The following is an 18,341-nucleotide window of genomic DNA, read 5'->3' as shown; positions in this document are numbered from 1 at the left end:
ATGCGGAAGGAAGATCGGGAGCTTTGGCGCAACTTGGGAGAGGCCTATGTCCAGCAGTGGCTTACGAAAGGCTGTTGATTGTTTGATTGATTGATGTTACTATCAGTGTAATAAATGACGCTCCAGTCGTATCAAACAATTGATAAACAAATTTAAAGCGCCATTGCAGCGGGCTATTAAATAAAATGATAAAATATGTTATCGTCTAATATTAACATTAATTGGGGACTTAACCGTAAACTGAACGTCATCACATTTTTCATACTTGACGTAAGTCTACTAACGCAATGCAAATCCTTTCATTATGTTAAATAATTGTATGGATAACGCGATAATCGCAATAAACAACTCCTCAATTGTTCATGAACAAGACATCACCGGCCTGCGTGACATTATAAATTCATAATTTATATTCAAACACAATATTTGTCCGAGTGAAAACCAATGAATTATCATCGATAGTATCAATAACAAAAAAAATATTAATTATATATTGATGTCTTCCTGATATAACTAGCCAGTGTAACTACAGAGGGACATATCTTAGTTCTCAAGGTTGGTGGCGCATTGGTGACGTAAGCGATGGTTGACATTTCTTACAATGACAATATCTTTAGGCGTTAATATATATATATATATATATATATTATATTATAGCACACATAGGATATTATAGCACACAAGCGTGATCACGAACATAGTTGAACTCTACTTCCCGCTCTTATTATAACTCATCAGATACAGAAATGACTGTTTTACGTGCTATCCAAGGGACTGGTAACAATTGGAAACTTTTGACAAAAGCACCTGGACGAACCCACTGGTATGATCTGCAGTCGTATAAGGCAATACGGGACAGTCTATACGATCTTTATAGTCGCAATCCACTAGCCACGTTGTAACTTTAACCTTAACATCGAACGTGCTGTAATTAACTTAACCTAATGGGGTTACTTGTTTAACCATTAAGACGGGGTCAAGCTTGCTACATTCAATCTCTTAATATAAGATATCAGTTTCGGCAATTTTGAACTTCTATGGCCGCGATTGAAGTAAAACTTCAAGATTGAATTTCGGCACAACGTTATATTTTCGTTTCTGACTCGTTTTCGTTTTATTAATAACTCACCAGTAAAATAACTCCAGCTACAATACTCCAAATATTATCCACGACGGCAGGTGGAAAGCCCAATGCATTAAAAGCACTATTCGTAACGTTATAGAGCCTAGAGTCCTGTGCGGTCGCTCGTTCGTTGCCCAGGATCTTGTACACCGAACTTGAGTTGAGGGCAAATTTCTTCGCATGCGTTGTATTCGTGCTGAGAAGCTAAAAGAAAATTGATAATATTAATACGAATAAGAATGCTATTAAAAATGTGCGTGTATATACAATTTTTCTGTAGTTAATTATATGTATCACTCTGCCATCACGGTTCTAGTTTAGTTATTTTTTTTATAAAGGTAGGCGGACGAGCATATGATGGTAAGTGGTCACCAATGCTCATAGACATTGGCGTTGTAAGAAATGTTAACCATCGCTTACATCGCCAATGCGCCACCAACCTTGGGAACATTTCAATCATGCAAAATTTACATTTTCGGTGTATGTTTAGGTAATGTGTACAAACATTTACCAGTTTACATGATCATATCAATAACATTAAGCTACAAGATAATTCTAGAACAATAACATATCAATGTAATCCAATGTTTGTACACACAGGTGTAATATCAGGTGTAGCTGTATACTATAACGTAATACTTACTTATTGTTTAGATTTAATCATCACCGATCACAATGATACTTTACATCAGTACGTGACGTCACGTCAATGACGATGATAATGACCTATCATTATTAACCGTCGTCTCTCCGAAATATATCGAGCTTTCTTCAAATATACTTATTATATATATAATAAGCCGAGATGGCCTAGTGGTAAGAACGCGTGAATCTAATAATTCATCTCGTGCTTGACGGTGAAGGAAAACATCGTGAGGAAACCTGCATGCGTCTAATTTCACTGAAATTCTGCCACATGTGTATTTTACCAACCCGCATTGGAGCAGCGTGGTGGAATAAGCTAAACCTTTTCCTCAAAATGTAGAAGAGGCCTTAGCCCAGCAGTGGGACACTAACAGGCTGTTGCTGTACTGTTACTGTAAGTGTACTTGGTGGTAGAACTTTAACATACCTGATAAAAAGCATGGAAGTTCCTTTCACCCGGTTGCAGGTTGACAACCCGACTCTTCTCCAGGAGATAATTACTGATATGACCCCCCACAGGATCTCCCTTGTAGTCGAAGTGGATGTCCATATATTTGCCGAATCTGGACGAGTTGTCATTTCGATTTGTCTTGGCATTTCCGAACGTCTCCAGAATTGAATTCGATTGAATTAAGACGTTTTTTACTCTGCGGAAAAAGTTTCAATTATTTAAATTTAATCGTTTTATTTATATGATGATGTCCTCTTGGTCGATCTCCAGCACAGCTGCCAATATCAAGAAAGATTAGCCAACTGCTCAGGACACATTATAGTGTACAAACGTGTGTGCAAACAGGTGTTCTCTCTATTCCCCAACTCTCATAATCCAATGGGGCGGCAATCCAACACGACCGGTATGATTTCAGAACCAACGAATTGACCAGGCCTACTGAGAATTTTCGAAATTTCTATATAATTATATAGAAATTATTTTCAATAGAATGATATACACAATACAATAAAATAAAACAGTAAAATGTAAGTGCGCATCGCTCACGATTACATGACGACATTAAGATTATCTGTTGCAAGGTTAAATGTGCGCTAATGCGGTTGCTCAAACGGTGACAATTTGTAATACAATGCACCCATCGTGAACGTCACGGACGCATCAAATGTACCTTTTTTCATAATCACTCACTTCTGGATAGGTATCACCTACTCATCTCATCTCATTGTTGTATCCCGGTTGGAAGATTAAGTGAGCCAGTGTAACTATAGGTAGAAGGGACGTAACATCTTAACTCCTAAGGTTGGCGCATTGACTTGAGTATTTCTTAAGGCGCCAATGTCTATAGGCAGTAATGACCACTTCCCATCAGGTAGCCCATCCTATGATATTTAAAAAAATACAAAAAATACTTATTTCTAATCCTGACCCAAGATTTAAACCTAGGAAACTGCATCTTTGTGAGCTAGCGAGCGAGCTAGCTAGTTTAATAAGCAGTGCTCGTCTAGTGTGGCGAAACGGGCATGTATATAGTAAGTACTGTACTGTACATGGTAAGTAGTCACCGCCGTTTATAAATGTTCGATCTACAACTAAGAAGTCAGTAATAGAAATGTCGTTACCTGTCAATATATTCCCTGTGTACCTGCATGGTGTTGGCGGCGATGTACTTCATGATAAACTTGGAGGCCTCCGTTTTCCCCGCCCCCGATTCACCCGATATGAGCACGCATGTGTCTCTGCCCTGCAACAATATCAACAATCGAATTATCAAATATAATAGAAACCAGTCTGACCACATTTTCACGGTGTTATTAATTAATTACAAAAACACGCATTTCCCACTATTTAGTAAAGGTTAGTTTACGTGTTTTTTGTAATTTGTTATGGCAACAAAGAGCCGAGATGGCCTAGTGGTTAGAACGCGTGAATCTTAGCAGATATTTTCGGATTCAAACCTCGCAAAATATCAAAGTTGTTTATTTGACTTTAATCCTCTTGTGGTTTGAAAAGGCTATACATATACTTGAAAAACATCTTCAGAAACGAGCTCACATTCATCATCATAACACCTGTATTTTAGTCCAGATTTTTAAGGAAAATTTTAACCCATTTCAAATACGACACGACATTTACTACCCTTCATCTTTGCCGAAGTCTCTTATTACACAACCTTAAATCTTTACGATCCTACTACTTAAAATATTTATGTTGAGTTAACTAATTCTCTCAAGTCTTAGCTTAATAATATTCACTGCATTTATAACCTTAATGTAGTGTAAGGTCTGTCGCATTGTATGCAAAATTAAAGCCTGTCGATATCCCACTGTTGGGCTTGTTCATTTGTTTCTTTTGAGAAGGTTTGGAGCTAACTTCACCATGCTGCTTTAATTTAATTTTAAATTTATTATTATTCTTAAAATAATTACGAACAGATCATTTATTATTATCATTAAATAATTTAGGAACATTTAAACCTCTATCATCCTGTTTCATTATCGCTCATTAAAGTTTCATGGACATTAATATGTTATGATAAAATTAATTGGCAAAATGTTTAATTAATAATAATAAGTACGAATAAGATTGTTAAATTGCAATACTTTTTTTAAATACTTGCAATAATTTTCTAGGAAATTTTGGAAAAAAAATCGACTATTATTATTATTTGGGGTGAGATGTTCAGTAGCTGGAAAACATGAATATTAACAGAAAATAACGGATACAAACTCGGTGTTTAATTTGGGTTTATAATTTATCACAAGGAACAGAGTAAAATATCCCGGATGAAATTCTGGCACATATGTATACACCAACCGGAATCTGTGCATCATCGTGGAATATGCTCCAAAGCTTCTTCTCGGAAGGAGAGACAGCCTTTTGCCCAGCACTAGGACATTCGCTGTTACTTTACTAATAATACATAGTTCCATACATTTTTTGTGCAAGCTCGTCTGGGTAGGTATCACCCACTCATCGGATATTCTACCGCAAAACAGCAGTACTTGGTATTGTTATGTTCCGGTTTGAAGGGTGAGTGAGCCAGTGTAATTACAGGCACAAGGGACATAACATTTTAGTTCCCAAGGTTGGTGGCGCATTGGTGATGTAAGCGATGGTTAACATTTCTTACAATGTCTATGGGCGTTGGTGACCATTTACCATCAGGTGGCCCAAATGCTCGTCCACCTTCCTATTCTATAAAAAAAAAATACTAATATGTAAATTACATACAAAGACATTACGACACGCAGGTGGTCTTAAGCTTTGTTTATTTGTTACTATAATTATAGCTACAACAATACTTTAAAGGTAGTCGGTTGGCGAACGCGCGCCAACGACAAAACAATGGACACTAAACGCTGCACATTTATGATATGACAACAGTCGTCAACAATACGGCCTCCGTCAAAAGAGGTTATTTAAAATTAGCCGCTCCTGCTTTACACGGACAGAATAATGATCTATATAAAACTTTTGTATCGTAATACATAAAACTCTTATGGTTTATGCGGCGGGACACTTTGTTTCATAATATGTACATAACGAGATTAAGGAAATTTTAAATGTAATAAATCGATTGATTTTAATCAGACCTGTTGTCGTAGAACTCTTTGGCAGGCATCAGCGACTGCGTACACGTGCGGGGGAACTTCGAACATCTCCCTCCCCCTATACTCCGCCATGTGTTGCTGGCCATAGATGTCGAGGGTCTTGTACGGGTTGACGGACACTAGCACCTCGCCAATGTATGTGTATATTTTGTTGTGTTGGAATCTGAAAATATAAAATCATTAAAATTGTTTATACAGTACTTAACATTGTGTTTATTCGCAGTAATATGTTTCTATTTAGTGAGTCTTTCTGCGAAACGATTTATATCGAAAATTAAAATAAACCTGTTTTAAGTTGGTAGTCGTCTACGTACATTTGATTGTTGATTTAACAAGATCAAATAAATATAAATACCCGACAAAGAAACACAGTAGATACTTTTTATACGTGTTAATAGAGCTGCGCATATAACATCAGCATTAATAAACTTTACTCTTTTTTTATTTTAATATTTAGAGCCTTTTATTCTTAAATAAATACTTTAATATAAACTATATTTATATATGTACGACATATATATTTCGATTATTGTTCCTAAATGATTTATATGTGTTCCTAAAAACTTACCTTAAACTTTACCTAATCAAACCAAGTACATAGTTAGGTACGCTGGTTATATATATACATATCAGATAATACTATTACGGTATTTTTCTCTTATTATATGTTTTAATACGCGAATATAATATTTTTAATCTATAAATAAATAAATCAATGTAATTGACACTTGAATTCCAATAAATATACCGAAACATATGCGACATTCAGACACAAAGCGACATTCAATATGGCCTCTCTTTTAAGTTTTATATTTTTTGTCTCGTGTGCCAAAATTCATAACCCTGGGGTCGTTGACCTGAAGCCCGGCTTGCATGTCAGCACTCGGAGTAATCACCGTCAAAGAGCATAAATCATAAAGACACGGAGTAACCTTAATAACTGAACCGCTTACGCTACGAAAGCGCTTATGCTAAGCTGATATCTATTCTATTCAAAGGATTTTATAATTCCTTTTGAAATGGTTTGTCATGAACATTGTAATTTAAATACTTTATTTCTCTAACATTTAGAATTACATTTCATTTGAATTGAGCAATCATAAATTACATGAAATGAAATTTTGCATACATTGTCCTGGATACAGAAAAAGACATTGAGTGTACCTAACGTCTGACTCCACTTCCCACATACGCAGGCGAAGTTGGGGGCGGAAACTAGTTTACAATACATCTTTAATTACTATAATAATATCACAACAACGGGTCAATTTCTCATCTTCAAATAGAGAGATAATTTGACAATAATTGAAATAATTTAAGTACAATTAAAAAAAAAAACAATACCCGACTGTCGATTCCGGACAAATGACAATTTATTTAATAAAAATATATAACTATGTCGTTCTTATGTTTGGGTTTAAAGAGATTAGCATGTATTAAAGTCACTTTACCAATGTTAATTTCGAAGATAATAATAGATAAAATGTCGTATGCACATTTCATACGAATAAGCGGAATTATTTGTCCGATGTGTTTTAACTGTACGTAATCTGAAGCAATTCGTACAGGAATCTGATAATTTCGCAAGAAATGCAACGCGATCATTAAAACGGCGACCGTCGGGAATCTCGGGGCGTCGTGTCGTGCGTCAAATGACACGACCTAAATACTACATTTACTCTTCGTTTTGTTGCTAGCAACGTAACACTTAGTAACGCTGCAATTCGCAACGCATCACACTCGCATGTAATTCAAGTTGGAGATTTTAATTATATCTGTTGTTAAAGTTACGATACATATAGTGTCGTTGAACTGGCAACAAAAAAAAATAGAAAATTTTATAAAATATGATTAATGCTTTTGAAAATATAATTTTTAACTACAATAATATTTAAATATGCACTTATAATTTAACAAGTTTTCACTCGCGTGTTAGGTATAAAAAATGTACGTGTAAAATTTATGTATACATAAGGGTTCAAGCTTGCGTCATACTAAAATTCATCAAAATCGATTCTATGGTTGTTGCCGTGAAGGCGTGTAAAACAGACAATGTCAGGCAGTGATACATTCGCAATTTTAATATAAGAATGAATCAACCGTTGGTATTTTACTGGTGGTAGGGCTTAGTGCAAGCCCGTCTGAGTACCACTCACTCATCAGATATTCTACCGCAGCAGTACTTGTTATTAGTGTGTTCCGGCTTGAAGGGTGAGTGAGCCAGTGTAATTACAGGCACAAGGGACATAACATCTTAGTCCCGAGGTTGGTGGCGCATTGGCGATGTAAGCGATGGTTAACATTTCATACAATGCCAATGTCTAAGGGCATTAGTGACCACTTACCATCAGGTGGCCCATATGATCGTCCGCCAACCTACAATATAAAAAAACCGCACTTACAGAGGGTTTTTATTTATTTACAATAAATTATAAATAAAACAATCAATACATAAATCATTACATAAGATAAGAAGGGACATATTTGACGTTTCGTTTTTAAATGGACGAATTAGCATATCGTAAAATAGTTCTCTCATAACTTCACGTTTTCATTACCATATCATGTATAAACAAACTAAAAGTTACAATTATGCATCACGTCGGCAACGATATTGCAATTTAGCTCTTCTAGACTTTTATATAAGGACTAGAATTGCGAATAATTCATCAGTGTTGTACTTGGTGTTCGATTGTCAAGTTCAAAAGTTGTGCTGGTGACGTCAGCGCATTGCCCACGCGCCTCCGTGGCCGGTTTTTAGTTCAAGATCAACTACCGGCACGGAGAGGTTAAATATATCAATGACTTACATATTTTTTTATATTATATACATATATAATGCTATTTAAATTACATTACAGTTACACATGATATCCAACAGTAAAAGGATAATTTTAACGTTTACAAATAAACACGAACCGTTTTTATTTACAAATGTTTAGTACGAATTGAAAATAATGTTGTAAAACTTTATAAATATATTATATAACAGCCTTACCTACAAACGTTTAGAGTTTAAACCCGTTAAGCAATGATTTCTTACTTTCTATCATCATTGATTTGACATTCGAACGAGGAAGATAGCATTGTTTAAAAAGGCTAAACAAGGTTTTATAAGTAAGGCCATAATCTATACATAATATTATGGGTGTTGTGACAAAGTATGCTACAGCGATGCTAATGACGATGAATCATAGAGAAATAACATAATTTAAAAGTGATTCATGCCCAAGATATACTTATGTCACTCCTAACTCGTAAAAATGTTCTTTCATGTGTAAAGTAAATCAGCGAAGTGTCTGCCTGTAAATTTACCACTGGACTAAGTCCTACGAGGTGTAACCTTATTCGACCATCACGCTGTTCTGATGCGGGTTGGTGGAATAAGACCGTGCAGGTTGCAATGTTTTCCTTCAACGCTGAGCACGAGATGACTTTCAAACAAAAATTTAGCACGTTAAAATTTACTAGTATTTGCCCAAATTTGAACCCACAATATTCGGGTAAGTTACACGTGGTCAGGCCTCTTTATTTTGTTCTTTTGTTAATGTGTTAATTTAAAAGACCATTTAATAAAAGAGTAGACTATTGTGACAGTGGGACGTTTATAAGTTACTCGAGTGTCTACAGGAAACAATTAATTTTTAGTATCGTAGTTATTTATAATTATTTCGAAGCCACAAAACCCTTAATATTTTAATGGTATAAGGACCGTCAAGCTTTAGGAACCTATTGGCTATCGTCGTCGGTCAGGTCATTGCTAACGTAAGAGCATAAAATATCTTAAAAGTGAGCCCTGGAGGTGAACACTAAACGCAGTAAATAACGCAGTACGGCCAACAGCTGCTTCGAAGAATTTCTCGTGAACCTTTTCATGCGGCCTTATACATAAGTTAGCGGTAAGACTAATAAGGCAGACAATAAGAATACATTAATTAATAAAATTTAATACAAATAAAAGTGGTGATTGGAGATACCTATGTCCAGCTGCGGACGAAAAGAGGATCATGATGATGCCAAATAAAAAAGTCTTGGACCAATGTAAGTATATTTAGTTTGGTATCGACTTCGTAAATGGATGGTATATTTTTTGCCTTTCATTTGCAGTCAATACCACTTAATCAATATACCCAGACATACCTTTAGTTTCAAGTGTATTATCTGCTATAAGATTAGGTGCACGATACAGCTGATAACACAACACAAATGTTGAATATTGATACGATATCTTTGCATACCATGTTGTTCAATGTGAGTCATCAATAACAAAAAAAAACTGTAAGACTTAAACAATTATTATCTGAAACCTTTACCAGATCTTGAAAACGAAAAACAATCGAGACTTGAGTGCTGTAGATCTCTTCTGTAATAATAAATTCTCGTCATTACTCATGGTACTTATGGTGGTTTTTACTGGTGGTAGAGCTTTGTGCAAGCTCGTCTGGGTAGGTACCACCCACTCATCAGATATTCTACCGCAAAACAGCAGTACTTGGTATTGTTGTGTTCCGGTTTGAAGGTGAGTGAGCCAGTGTAATTACAGGCACGAGGGACATAAAATCTTAGTTCCCAAGGTTGGTGGCGCATTGGCTATGTAAGAATTACGTTACAATGCCAATGTCTAAGGGCGTTTGGTAACCACTTACCATCAGGTGGCCCATATGCTCGTCCGCCTTCCTATTCTATAAAAAAATACTATTGTGATGCGTGTACTCTTGAAATGTTATAACTATTATGGTCAATGTCGCATATCACTCTAACATTCCGCGACCTATTTCTGCGGTGAGCTTCGAGTTTGCTCTTATTAGAATTTGAATAGTCTTACTGATCACTTAGGTGAATTTGCAGTAATTGATATGCGATATTGGTAACTATGATTATAACGTTTAAAGGATACGCACATCAAAATAGCGTATCACCGTGAGGATTTATGTTTTCACGAGTGAGGGATGCAGTTCTTCCGCTGAGGGAGTCCCACACACCCACTATACGACTATTATCCGATAGCATAATTATATCGGCATCATATTTAATTTACCATATAATAAATTTAATGTTCGTGTTTTCAAACAACGTTGCTTAGCGACTTAGCGACGTTTAGTTAAACGCTAATTTCTCTCTTTCTGTCATCATTGATTTGACATTCGAAAGAAGAAGACACAGCATTGTTTAATCGTTCACCCAGTAAACAACGTAAGGCCTATAAATAATAAATGCACATTCAATGTGGGTAAAAACGTGTAGTATATATACATTACGGGCCGGCTGGTGTGTTTGGTAGATATTTGTCTTTCTCGCCGAAGGTTGTGGGTTCGATTCCCACCCAGGAAGTCATTTGTGTGCATGAACATGTCTGTTTGTCCTGAGTCTGGGTGTAATTATCTATTTAAGTATATATTTACAAAAGAAAAGTAGTATATCAGTTGTCTGGTTTCCAAAGTACAAGCTCTACTTAATTTGGGATCAGATGGCCGTGTGTGAATATTGTCCCAGTATATTATTATATTATATATTTTAATTGTATTTATAACGAATATGACTAATGTAAAGATTCTTTCGGTTGAATCCATCGCAAGCCGAACGATTTAAAAGTGCTTATAAAAATAAGAGCCTACTTGAACAAAGTATATTTTGATTTCGTCTAGAAAAATATACGTTATTGAATATCACAAAACATAAATGGTTATGACTAGTGTCAAGTCGAGTGTAAACAACCGCCATACTTAATTTTAAAAACATTACTCATCAAATTTGATTTGATTTAAATTAGTTCCTGGTAAACGAATAATAGAAATATGAATATTTAACACACTCGAAATTGAATCTAATCGGGAATAAAAAAAAAACAAACTTAATCATAAATTTCATGGTGCAAGGGCTTTGTGTACGCCCATGTGAATCGATCCCTTTATTTCCATCGATCATTTAAAAAAGAAAAAATTAATCCACATAAAATACTTCATTAAGAACGCAATAATACTACTCTAATAATCATAGTACTCTATTCTTAGCTTCCAAAAACAAATGAGTTTATATCACTGTGTACCAAATTGAATGGTGAGTGACCCAGTGTAATTACAGTGTAAGCATTGCTTTATATTTCTTCCAGTACCAGTGAATCACAGTCAGATAAACTACTCTCTGTAACCTTTTTATCCAAACACATAACAAACAAATAGAAATATTTTAAGCTAGTTTTCGACCATGAATTCGATCGCGTTATATTATAGATGAAGAAGGGGGTATTAGGTAAAAATTTCTTGAAATAAAAGCTTACCCCATACAAAAACCTCATCGAAATTGGTCTAGTAGTTTATTGTCGAAAAAGCATAACAGACAGACAGTTTTTTTCGCATTTAAAATATTAGTATATACAGATAGGTATTCTATCGAATAGAATCGGCAGCGTTAAGATACCAACAATGAAAATCAAATTCAATCTCTGTTCTAGAGCCTTCTTATAAGCTTTTGAATTGACATCTTAAATGAAATAATTAAATGTACATCTGTTCCGAATTTATTATAAGCTCTATTGAAAAAACCGTTACAAACCTAAGCAATTACTCTTTTATAGAAATTGTAATACATATATTAATTATTTACAATTACATTTGAAATATTCATTGCGTGAAAAACAACAACATAATTCGCATATTTACTGTCATATAGGTATATAATCTTGAAAAAATAAAAATTACTTGTCCGTTAATGATTTTTGACATAATCTTTAAATTTATTTAATTATGGAATACCACCTGGTGACCTTGTTCCATCATAAAGATTATTTATGAGTGTTACATGTTTCAAAGTACGACCACATTACATTCAAATCCATCTACTGGTGTCTGGAAAAACAATATTTCAACTGATTGCATTATAAAAATTAAAATTCAATTTACTTCTTGAAGAATATAAGATTAAAAAAAAAATCATTAGAGGAGTTTTTTTTTAAAGATGAAATTTTTAGTAATGGCAATGTTTATTATAATAAAGCTACAAGTTTGTGACACAATATTTGGAACCGTATGAGCAATGAGTTGTTGTACTCGGACGTGAAAAAATACTCATAGCTATATATTTCATACTGATGCCGCTAAAGATGAAGAGCAAAACTTGAACAGCGTATGAACGAGACGCGTCCACCTGCGCCGACTATACGTGACCTTCATTGTGAGCCGGTAGAAAGCGTGTCAACACATGGGAGGAACGTGCAGCGGGTGCTGCGCCAAAACAGGATCCCTCGAGGACGTCTGGCCCTACTTGGTTACGTATTAGACGTATCTGTTTATGGCCAGTGGACCCTTGACCTTTATTTTAGTAATTCAGCTCTCATTTCACAAAATTGCATGCTGATAAATGATTTGCTATGAAAGTCAGTCAATATGCCCAAAAAATATTAAAAATAAAACACACAATTATCGTAATAATGCGGTTACACTTACAACTCTCACTTAAACGATTATTGATATAACATTTCATGTGGAAGCTGGGTGCTTATCCATACGAGCTTCACGACGAAACCCATCAGATATATATATATATATATATACCACCAAACAGTCATAGTCTGCACTTCATGTCTTCCAGATTAAATGTTTGTCATCACGTTTTCACAGGAACAATAGTCCTTAATAACCAATTACGTCTATTATCGCTGATGACTTACCTCTATTTTGATATTTTTAAAAATAAATAAAGAATCCGATATGAAAAAACTTCTATACTGCATCTTCTTAATATCGAAATCGGAATGCGTTCGGAGATACAGAAATAATGTCGTTGCGACACTTACGTATCAAGATATATATCGTATTTGTGAACCGGAGACGAGAATAGATCAGCTTTTAACTATAAAACCGTGAAGTGTTGTATCATTAACGAAAAATACGATATGGCCGTTACACTATTTATAAATATATACATATATATACCAACATACTCAAAGCGTTATGTTTATATTTTAGTTAAAAATACTTCAGACTATTATTCGTTTCGCAACAAAAAATCAACGCACATTTACGCATGGAAATAACACGATTAATGTTTTAAGCGCAGTACCTAATACGTATTACCTTAAACGAATTAAGCTCTATCGAGAATGCTATCGCAGGAAGTGACGCAGCTGGTGCCTCCAACATCTATTTCCGACTGTAACACGATGTTCGTGCTTTAATAGTGCATTAACACTAACAGACATTCATAACAATCTCTTGTCATGCTTACAACACTTTACATAAGGCAGATGGTTAATGTATTTTTGGTTAAATATATATAACAAACACAGGCATAATAAATTATTCTAATGTTCTATTGATCAATTTGTATGAAGCAATATCATTAAAGTTAATTCGTAGCACATCCGATGACGCAATACTTTATAGAGGATAACGATTTCAATAACTGACTTCTAAACAATTGGATGTTTGTTTATCTTTTTATTTAACTCAAAAATTAGTAATATCAAAAGAACAATTATTATTTTTTAATTTTATTACAAAATTGTGTAGTTGGAACATAAGGCGGACTAAATACCTAAACATTCTCTACCAGTCAAGTCAGAACATACATATATATTCAATAATTGTCTGTTAAACCTTCTATTCGTAATTGCTAAATAACTCTAAATATTTGAAAGATATTAAAGCAATCGATTAATACGTACTTCGATAAACAAATCCGGTTTTGATTAATTAAATTGATGAAAGTAATGATAAAAAGAATATTACTTATAATAATAGGAAATACATATCCGTAATGGAGTTCAAATTGACCACTCTATTTCATGCCATTGGTTTGCTAATTACTAACGGAAATTTAAGTAAATCAATCGGAAACCATTCGCCAATCTACCAGGAAAAATATACCCATAGAAATAGATTCCCAAGAAACATGCTGGCGTAAGTCTGCCTAATCCTTTTTTTCTTGCATCTCACACAGCATCGACTCATAATTAATCAATGTGATTATGACAATAATGACGATTAGTATCAAAAATTAAGTATTCATTTGTAAATGGGCAGCCATTTTAAATCAACACCATAATCATAATAAAATTATAAACTAGCTGACTACATAGCATATTTAAAATACAAAATACTTTAATGAGCAACATTACGAAGTAAACGCAATCGTATCTGAAATAAACAGAATGACTCGATTGTAAGGAATCCAGATTAAAAAGAAATACAACATAATTTTTATTAGAAATAAATTATAATAAGAAAAATCTGTCCCACTGATGACAACATCAATACAAAAACAAACCGTCAAGGACACGCGTGTCGCGGGAGCCTGCTAAGACGTTTAGATGAAGTCAACATTACGTCACGGCTGATGTGATTCACAGTGTTTTACACTCTCACACAATTGGCTCAATGAAAGAGATGGAACTGTTTGGAATGAGAATTTCTTCTAAAATAGATATCATAACAGAGGTCGATGCAGCTAGATGTTATACTAACATTTATGAACTGATTTGGATTTTTTTTTTGCGTTTGGTGTTGCCATTTGGATTAAATTCCATTTGGTGACCAAATTAAAAAAAAAAACACCTCTAAGGGTGAAAAATTTGTATTATGGAATTTTATGTAAATTTTGATACAGGCATTTATTTATTAATTGTAAATTCAATTAAAATATCCGGTTTTTTGTAAAGCATGTGACAAAACCTCCTCCTTGTTAAATGCCCTTCAATCCTATAACTACTAATTCATCTCAACGACAAAATTTGTATTTAGCAACACAATTATTACCATTAACGTCGATAGCAGTGATAACAATACTAACAAAGTCGAGTCTAAACACCACAAACATCTTTCAAATTCCAATATAATAGGACAACAATTAAATTCAATTCGTTTAATTTACTTAGCTGATACCTAAAACGTCATGTAAATATGATCATAACTAAAATAATGAGTTACGTCATCAGCGTTGAAGAGGTATTTTAATTCAATGTACATAATGGACAGAGTACTATTCAATTCAATTCTTGTTTGTTAATCGTGAGAAATAAAGACTACGGTTTTCTTTTCGAATGAACAAACAACGATAAGAAATGCATTATATATATAATTAATACATTTCTTTTGAGTTGTTGCAGTCATTTTCTCGTACAATAATACATTTCTGTTAATCTAATGAATAAGTGTGTTTGTAATTCATCTCGAGTGCGATGAATGCACTTCGTTAAGAAAACTGCATGTGTGGGAAATACTGTGAATTCAACCACCCGCATTGGATCAGCACATTGGAGTAAGTTCTAAATCTTATCCTTAAAAGGAGAACGGCTTCGTACAGAACTGGAAAATAGGAACTTTTTACTCCCATACATACGTTACGACATCGTGACGTGGCACGTTGAGACATCGTGTAACGTTACGGCGTCGTGTCGTGAAATACAACGATGCACATTGTTAAAATTCACGTCACGAAACCGTAACGTTTTTATGGTAGCTTAATTGTAATTGAGACTCAATACTGCAAGAAAATTATTTGATATTTTTGAATATACAAATTAAATCAAAAATAATATGATATTGGAATAATTAATTCAGATTAACTACTTTGTAACGTAAGACTTACCCTGAACAATTGGTAACGCGACTAAACCGCAAAATTTTAGCGTGTCTACTGCTTGACCTGAAGTCGGTCGATGACCTCCTTAATGCCTTCACCACTTAACCATTCATTAGCTGGACACGTGACGATAGGAATAGTTATGTAGGCCCTTTGTATATATACTTAATGTTTGTCCTTATTTATTTTTCTGTGACTCAAAATTTCAAATGAAATTTGGAAGGAAAAAATAAGTCCTTTGCCTAGCAGCGAAACAAGATAGTTAAAAAACTATATTAAGAAATCATTTCGCATTGATCTTAATCCTCTGATTCAAGTGTACCAGTATTACGAATCATTACTACCTGAGGGTCAAGAAAAGGATGCTCAATTGCGCTTTCCGTTTCCTCTGTCCGTACAACGTCGCAATAATACATGACCTATATTAAAACCCAGAAAACGACGGTTGGCAGCAAATGAGTTACTAAACAGATTGAAACACAAACATGTATTATCATAACAAAAACGATCATCGACTTCTATATCATCTTAATCGAACATGAGTGAAGTGTAACTTCTTTTGTGATGGTTAAACGACTTTCCAAAATGAGGTTTTATGGTCGGCTGTATGTATGTTCATCAATATCGGTCAATTATAGACCAAGTCAGAATATGATAAGGGGATCCAATGGGAAGTGGATAAATACCAGTAAAGTATGAAACTAACACCATTTACTAGAAAGATTTTTTTATTAAACTCGTTTAAGAATCCTTCCTAGAACAGAAAATGTTCTAGGAAGAGACACACTCCTACACTGACTCACTCTTCGTTAAAACCGAAACACATCAATACAAAATATTGCTGTTTGGCGGTAAAATAGCAAACGGACTGCGTGGTACCAATCCAGATGCAGGAAACCATTCTTAGATTATTCTTAGTATAATATAGCAACTAAATAAGACTTAACTGAGATTCTACTATTTTTTCAATGAAAACAAATTTACCTTTTCGAAGTTTTACTTCACTGCAAAACGCGGGAAGAAGCATTTGTTAATGCAGTTTAATTATATAATGTAATTAAATTAAATATAAAATTTTCCTTTTGTAGATAGTTATGTGATAACATTACAATTAGTTATAAATTTGTTGAACAACGTTTCAAGTGCCAAGTGTTCTCAATCACCTAAGTGTTTACGGTTTAAAATATATAATACAATAAGCATATTACACTAATGTTGAGCATTTCATGAAAGTGGAATTATCGATTATAATTATGGTGCTAGCAAAAAAAACAAAGCGTGTATAACTAACTCTGTACATTTAAGCCGTACAATTTGTAAGCTTATGCGTCAGAATTTTTAAATTCGAATTCGACATTGAAATTTTACAATCATCGCCAAAAATTATTTAAAATAAATAAACGACACTGTTTTAATCTGACAGTTCATCTTCGATTTACAATTCATCGAATGGTAATTAAAAGTAGGGGTAGGGGGGGGGGTCTTCGTTTATAACATACAAAGGTTACACCATATAACCTTTATTTAAAACCTAAACTTTTTACATAGGTTACGTAAAATTCGTCTTTAAAAGCGATTAAATTTTACTACAATCAATTAAAAAAGATGATACGAACAAATTAACGTACACGTTAATATTATTAATCATAGATCGTATTCTGCAATTGCTATTATAATGTTGTTACACAAATTATTTCATGAATATCAGACGTTTCGCCTCATGACGTCACCGGTCAGCTATGACGGTGTGGTACAAGTTATAGAATCTTAAGATAGTCGTTTGTATTGTTTTTTTCTTTATTTAATCGGTAGTTGTACTGGACAGTGGGTCACTTGATGATCACCAACGCCCATAGACATTGGCGCTGTAAGAAATATTAACTGTTCCTTTCATCGCCAATACACGACCAACTTTGGAAACTAGAATGTACTTTGTACCTGAACTTACACTGGCTCACTCAGCCGTCAAACCGGAACACAATAATACCAAATTTTGCAGATTGGTGGTAGAATATTGGTACTAGAAATATCGTTCGATTATTATACGTACTTTATGATATTACCAACTTTTAAATTATTTAAATAATTAGGTAGGTTATGTTAACCTATAAACATTTAGAGTAATAATTAAACAATGCTTTCTTCTTCTTTCAAATGTCAAATCCACAATGATAGAAAGAGAGAAATCTTTTTTGTGCTCATTTATATCATATTGAATCCTGTTTTTTAAAGATAAAAAACAAGCACTGCAACTATCAATTTCCACGTATTAATATATATTACATAAATTACTGCTTTATTATATATATTACCCGGGCGACCGAGTATCGCCTAATTCTAATAATAATATGTTTTAGAAGGAAAAAATGCGTTTTTTTAGTAAAGTAAATATTATATAGATCAACTTAAAAAGTAAAACCTAATCTAAATA

The 18,341-nt window shown here is 34.0% G+C and overlaps 1 protein-coding gene across 1 annotated transcript in view; it reads right to left on the bottom strand.

Annotated features, from left to right (window-relative positions):
- Window positions 1-18,341, bottom strand: part of LOC126773775 (unconventional myosin ID) — a 39,181-nt gene that overhangs the window by 10,912 nt on the left and 9,928 nt on the right. Inside the window, exons 2-5 of the mRNA XM_050494922.1 lie at window positions 5,315-5,495; window positions 3,341-3,462; window positions 2,196-2,415; window positions 1,130-1,327 (exon numbers count right to left, since the gene is read on the bottom strand). Coding sequence (XP_050350879.1) covers window positions 1,130-1,327; window positions 2,196-2,415; window positions 3,341-3,462; window positions 5,315-5,495 — 721 coding nt within the window. The remainder of the gene's footprint in view (window positions 1-1,129; window positions 1,328-2,195; window positions 2,416-3,340; window positions 3,463-5,314; window positions 5,496-18,341) is intronic.

Source organism: Nymphalis io, chromosome 15, assembly GCF_905147045.1.
Source record: "Nymphalis io chromosome 15, ilAglIoxx1.1, whole genome shotgun sequence".
In the NCBI taxonomy this organism is placed as follows: Eukaryota; Metazoa; Arthropoda; class Insecta; order Lepidoptera; family Nymphalidae; genus Nymphalis; species Nymphalis io.
This window is presented reverse-complemented; position numbering and strand designations above follow the sequence as displayed.